At 43.9% G+C, this 6,512-nt stretch overlaps 1 protein-coding gene across 2 annotated transcripts in view; it reads left to right on the top strand.

Annotated features, from left to right (window-relative positions):
- The window catches only part of LOC146611085 (dedicator of cytokinesis protein 3-like), a 51,986-nt gene extending 48,807 nt beyond the window's left edge, over positions 1 to 3,179 (top strand). For both annotated transcript variants that reach the window (XM_085345546.1, XM_085345547.1), the window contains exons 47-54: positions 39 to 181; positions 471 to 606; positions 851 to 932; positions 1,141 to 1,256; positions 1,368 to 1,452; positions 1,539 to 1,661; positions 1,813 to 1,895; positions 2,571 to 3,179. In XM_085345546.1, the coding sequence (XP_085201672.1) occupies positions 39 to 181; positions 471 to 606; positions 851 to 932; positions 1,141 to 1,256; positions 1,368 to 1,452; positions 1,539 to 1,661; positions 1,813 to 1,895; positions 2,571 to 3,179 (1,377 nt within the window). The remainder of the gene's footprint in view (positions 1 to 38; positions 182 to 470; positions 607 to 850; positions 933 to 1,140; positions 1,257 to 1,367; positions 1,453 to 1,538; positions 1,662 to 1,812; positions 1,896 to 2,570) is intronic.
- Positions 3,180 to 6,512: the final 3,333 nt, after the last annotated feature.

The raw sequence follows: 6,512 nt of genomic DNA on the forward strand, positions 1-6,512 counted from the left end.
GTAAGTGTATGCGTGAGCAGTGTAAATATTCAGAGCAGTATATGGTTGGGTCCCAGCAGGGTCTGCCTGGCGTGGATCGATTTGGACCTGCGGGGTGCCCAGGGGTTAATTCTCCCAGAGGCATCCTCTCCTCCCACAGCCACATGAGCCCTGAGAGCGTGCGGCTCATGCACAGACACAGGTCAGTCGTGGTGCTCTTCTAAGCTAGCTTAGAGATTCATTTGGTGTTTTAGCCTCATAATTTCCAAACCTTCAAAACAATACCCAGGGCAGCTGTATGAATTTATGCGCTATGTTATGACCGTGATGTGAATCTACAATGCAGTATGAGCCAAACTCTTGAAATTAACACCAAATGCCCTCTGAAATAAATCTGTACAGGCTGTAAAAGAGGCATAAAAATGCAAAATGATTAAACAAACACAGAGATAAATGTTTCAGTGATCTCAACCGTTATGTCTGTCCTGCAGTCCTCTAAACCTGCAGGGCTCGATCCGACACTCGTCCTCCTCCCTGTCCTCTCACACATCGAGTGAGGCAGGAAACCTCGTCATCATGACCGACGGCCTGATGGGGGAGCACCCTGAGGAGGCATTACACATGCAGGTAGGAGTTGGATGACGTAAAAACGAACAAATACTGGTGGGAATGTGCTTCAGCTTGTAATAATTTGCGTTCTTTACAGAGTGCAACTCACATGAGATCCGATCTTTTGAGGATGTAAACTATAATCTAACTCTTTCACTTAATTGTTATTGTTTTGATGAACTTTTCTTTTCACAGCATTAATCATTGGTTTATTCTACAGAGTACAAAAGCACAAAAGACAAATAAAAGTTTTGTTTTGCAGCCAAGCCCTTCGTCCTCCAGCCTGAGCTCAATCCGCTCCAACTCTTCCCAGATTATTAACTCTGCCCCCTCAAGTGCCAGAGGTGAGGAACAAAGCAGAAAGTCACATCTGATAGTTACTACTGTATATTACCCATACTAACCATCCTGTAATAAGATGCTCACATAAATAAGCAACACTAGAAAGTAACAAGGCTGCAAAATTCTGCACTTTTATGACAACAAACATCTTTGTCTCTTACTTATTTGCAAATAGAAATCGTTTACTTGCGCGTCTTTTCTTTTGTCCAGGCTCTCCATCCTTACCCGATAAGGCCAAACACAACCGAGAAGTGATGATTCTGTTGCCGTCTCATCGCGAGAGAGCCAACAACTCCATGTACTACAACATGGCAGAGAATGGGCAGGTGGGGGAAATCTGCAGTCCCGTAATGCTGAATGAATATACAAACAAAAATGTGTTCTGTTTCTGTGTTTCTGATTCATTTTGTTCTTTTGCTTCATTTTATTTTTTCCAGAACAACCACATGCAGCGTGCCTTACTTCAGCAAGTTAGCCCCTGTAAGCCTTGTACTGATGTTCATATGACGCTACCAGAGAAAGGTAACATATATGAGCAGCAAACTAGCTATTTTGGTGCATAAGATGTTTGTGCTGTCTTAAAAAAAAGTTTTTGTATTCCCTTTCAGTCTTTCCCAACACTCCCAGTAGCTGGAGTCTGGATGGGGAGAACAGGGAGCAGATGACCTACATGCCAGCTTCTACCGGAGGGGTAATAATGCCCCCTGTCCCACCCAGGTCCTTCCCACCAGGTACTATTTCATTTTACTTCACAGTTATGCTTATCGAGGATTTCAGGGAATCTGTTTGGTTAGGGTACTACTCCTCATTGTCTATAATGATCTGGACTTTGTGGGCTTTTATTTTTTTATTCCTTTTCCTGACTTGAACTTCTCTTCACAGGACATTTCCTGATGCACTGTGATGCATTTCACCAACAGAACAGCGACCCTCCTCCTGCCCTGCCTGTCCGTTCCCTCCGAAAGGTACAAGCTTAAGAAAAACATCATCCACTTTGAATTTATAATTTTGTATTTGCCTGTTGTAGCAAAAACCCTGCCACATTAGGGACATTAACGCACACACTGTCAGATATGGTGACTAGTGTGCTTGGTTTCTTTATTATTTACACACTTTTATCACCGTCTTTTCAGACAGAGCCGGAGCTTTTTCAGGGCGCCAGCCGCTGTAGATTTCTGGCTGCCAAACCAAGTTCTGTGCAGTCACCTCAGTCTCAGTGCGCTACTGCATAAGTAGAAGAGACATGATTAGATAAGGACTGACAGTTTCCAGCCAGCCTCTCTTGGCACGGTCTTCTAAACCTTCTACTCCACCCCTCCCCTGCATCTGAGCCAAAGACCACACCCTGCTACCACACCTGCTTTGTTCAGGACGCATGACTTTCAACACTGGCAAATGTTTACTTTGTTTATTTTGATCTTTTGATTATTTGAGGTTTCTCCTATCCTCGATCCACTTTTAGATATCATCTTTACTCTTTTCCCCATTAAGATGAAATTTGACAACAGCTCTAAAAAGCACCCAAGAGGGAAAAAGTTAAAAGAGATATCAAGCCGAAATGTAAACGTTAAATGTAAACAACATTACTTTAAAAAAAGACACCCATGACATCCTCTCTCTTTCTCTTTCTCTTTCTCTAGTCTCCTCTCCACCCAATCCCTGGCTCTCCTACCAGTCCTCAGTCTGCTTTGGGAGGCAGTAACTCCACTCTATCAGGCAGCGCCAGCAGCGGTGTCTCCTCCCTGAGTGAGAGTAACTTTGGGGGTCAGTATCCTGATCCTGGACCCATCAGGAACGATGCCTTGGAGCCTCTTCCAAGTCACCTGTGGTCCCCACCTGACGAGTACATGGCGTCTCCCTACATGCACATCCACTACGGCGGAGGAGAAATCGACTCCATGGACCCGGTTCGCCCTTTCCACTACCGCAGCCCTGCGTCACACCCGCACAACCACCCGCACCCTCACGCTCATGCCCACCCAGGGCTGGACAGCCACTCACATGGGCCACCAACTCACCACCACGCCCCTACTCATGGCCCTCATCACATCCCTTACCGCAGACCTCAGCCTCCAGCTGTTCCCCCCAAACCCTACTTGAGAGAGGGCTGCATTCCTGAGGAGGACCTGCCACCTCAACCCATCCCGCTCCCCCGCAGGATCTTCCATTCCCCTCATGGCCACAGAGAGGACCAGGGCAAACATGCCTGGGAGCAGTGCATCAGCGAGGAGCACGAGGAGACACAGTGATCTGAAACTCCAGCTCAGTTTACGTTAGAGCTTTCTTCTCCTTTTCTTCTTCCCTTCATTTGCACTGAGTAAAAGGAAGCGGTAGTAGAACAAGTCTAATGTGACGCAATGGAGCATGCTCGATTGTCATGTTCTGCGGTTTAACTTCAGTGCACATGAAGGAAAGGAACGAAGGAGCGAAGACGGTTGAAGCTACGGTTTGAGGCACAACCGCTGCCGCTGCTTCGTGTGGCCTCTTAGAATTAAAAGAAAAATATCTCTTGAACAATGGGATCAATTAACTTCTGTTCAAAAATTGATATTGATTGTACACAATTGTACAACTCGTCTGTGAGCATGTTTTTTTTTCCACTTGAGAATAATATGAAAACGGTTTTGTGAAACATGACGACCACGATCATAACCAACATGATCCCAGGTGCAGTATAAGCTGTGAACTCCCTTAATTTTGCTTTTCATGTCATTTCACAACACGAGGAAACTACAGAAGGTTATTAGTCACAGCGAGGTGACTTCTCTGCTTTAAATGCTTCATATATATGAATTCTTATTTTGATAAATTTGCTACATTATAGTGTTTTCAAAGGCTTACGTCCATTATGTTTTTTCAAAACACTGTTAAGTGCTCCTTAATAGTGAATCATATCAAATGCGCACTGTAATACGTGTTGCTGCTGGGCTGTCGCAAATCGCTGGTGTACTTGCAGCTCTCCTCTTGGACCAGCATCTCAAGGGACACGAACTTAAGTCACTGATGATTTCCCATCCGTACCATGCGTATGGAAACCCACGTGAATGTATTCAGATGAGATGTTCCTACTTGTATTGCACCAGCTGCAATCCTGGCTAATGTTTAAGTGCTTTAAGTTGAGTCTTTGTTGAAGACGTCTCTATTTGTCTCTTCTGTGTGACAAAGATATCTCGAGAGGAATGAAGGTGTTTGGGAGTCTGAAGGCAAACTGAGGACAGTTGACAGACAGGCCCCACACCTGTCAGCTTTCATGTTCACGGAGAATGAAGAACTGTCCACTTCACACCTGCTGGACTCCAAACTAACACCAACACCACTCTCTCGCCGTCATTTTCCTTCTCTGTGTATGGTTGTCAGACCATGTTGAGCAGTGAGGGCTGAACCTGGACAGCTGCAGTGGCAATTTTTGTTGCGCCTGACGACACTGTCGAGCCCACACGCCCCCCACCCATCCGCCCCAACTGCTCAGTGACCGGTCGAGGAGCCCACACAGACAGCATTGGAATCGCCTACCTGCCTTAAGTGCACTCAAATGCAGTTTGACCTCTCATCCGGACTGTGGGGAGCTCATGTAGTAACAGCCATTCTCCTTTTCACTTTCTTCACTGTAAACTCCCTGAAGGAAAAAAAAATAGAAAAAAAGAAGATATCTACCTAGTGATGTTTTTGTATGGTTTTGTCCCGCTTTGGTTTCAGATTGTTGTTTGGTTTGTAGCGCTAATATTTCTTATTCTGCCTGCGGCTCTTTCTCAATTACCTTCTGTTGTTTCAAAACTGATGACATGTTACACAAGAATGCTGAAGCCCGGACTGGCAGAAAGGTTTACTTTTACTGTGGGGCAGAAGGAACAGCGCTCTTTATCGTCCCGTGGGGGTTGGAAGGATATAGCTAATATTTTAACAATTACTTGTTTTCCTGGTTGTTTTTTGCAGGTGGATGCTTTGTGTTACTGTACATCAAGTTGTCAGCTGACTAGACAACATCTATTTTTGTATGTGAGATCATCAGTTGTGTGAACATATTTCAGAAACCGTACCGAGACAGAAGGCACTGAATAGGCTGCTGTACTTTGTATGGAGTTGAACATGAGGTCATTAGATCTGTAACGGCACGTGAGTATCTCTTGTGAGCTTGATGGCGTTGAGGATAACTGGTGACTGAAGTGATACTCAAAATATAGGTACAATAGAATTTTTCAATGTAAATTCTGTTATTGTACATACAGCAGTATTGTGAAATATTTTTGAGAATTATTGCAGAAACCCCCAAAAGGTTTATTGTTGTTTTGTGTATATACATGTACTCCAGAGATCAATGTAATTGATAAATATCTATAATCAGTGTTTGGAAAAGGACGAATCCATTAGACTGTGGCCGTCTCCACCGTTCTTGACTTGAGTCCTCTCATATAAATACTTTATACACTTTTCAATGTGCTTTCCTGTACATATGGTGTTAGCATGATCAAACAGTGTTTGGTTGTAAAAGTGGTTTTCCTACTCCCATAACTGCTGTGGTATGGAATTCATTAACAATGCCAAACATTAAAGACAATCTTTTATCAGCTCTAACTCTTCCTCGCTACCTTTTTCTGTACCGTGAAGGGTCACGCAGAATATTGAGTCGACAGTGGAGGGTGCTGTTTGTCACTGAATTACTGAGGCTGAGCGCTACAGTGGTAAGAATGCAGATATTTGTGCTATTTTCAGTTTTGCGAGTGTCTGTGCATAGATAACGGCATGCCACACATCCCCCGAGTCCACCACAACTGAAAGAAGAAGAAGAAAAAAGAAAATGTGACAGCTAAGTGACAGCTAGGGTCCCAGCTGTCACCAGCTCAAACTTCATGCTTTGATATTCTAATGCAACGTATCTGGTGTGTGGTAATGGAGCTGGAATATCAGTGGAGTTTATCTGTTCGTGTAAAGAAAGCATATTTCACAGTAAGCTATTGGCAAACCTTTAAATACTATGGACTTTGATCTGTTTCAGACTATAAATGCTATAAAACTGTAACATAATCACATGATAGGTTTTTATAGTATACTAAGGGTCAAAGGGAATGGGTTAGTTAGAAATAGACTGCAGTCAGAGGCTAAAGTTGACGTGTTTGACCACAAGGGACAGCACCATATTTGGTGAAAAACAAATACTGCACATCAACACAAACACCTCATACAAGCTGTCCAGCATGGTGGTGAAGTGATGATCTTCTGGGCTTAGAACAGGAGCTGGACACCTTGCTGTTGTTGCGCTGACCACAAACTCCTCCGTACTTAAAGTATTTTGGAGTCAAATGGTGGGTCATCTGTCAGGCAGCTAAAACCCAATACTGGGTCATGTAAGAGGACAAAGATTTCAAGTACAAGAACAAACAGAACAGCTGGAAAAGAAAAGAAAGTGTTGTAATGGTCAAAGTCAACCTGCCTGAAATGAGGTGGTGGGCCCTTAAGAGAGCTGTGCCTACACGAATGCCTGCAAACCCCATTGAACTGAAGCAAAGAAGAGTGGCCCAAAATTCCTCTACAATCATGTCAGAGACTGATCATACAGAAAATTGTTTTTTTGAGTTACTGCTGAA

This window comes from Diplotaxodon limnothrissa, linkage group LG20 (genome assembly GCF_057381915.1).
Source record: "Diplotaxodon limnothrissa isolate DT_005_m linkage group LG20, D_limnothrissa_male_GT1.1, whole genome shotgun sequence".
NCBI lineage: Eukaryota > Metazoa > Chordata > Actinopteri > Cichliformes > Cichlidae > Diplotaxodon > Diplotaxodon limnothrissa.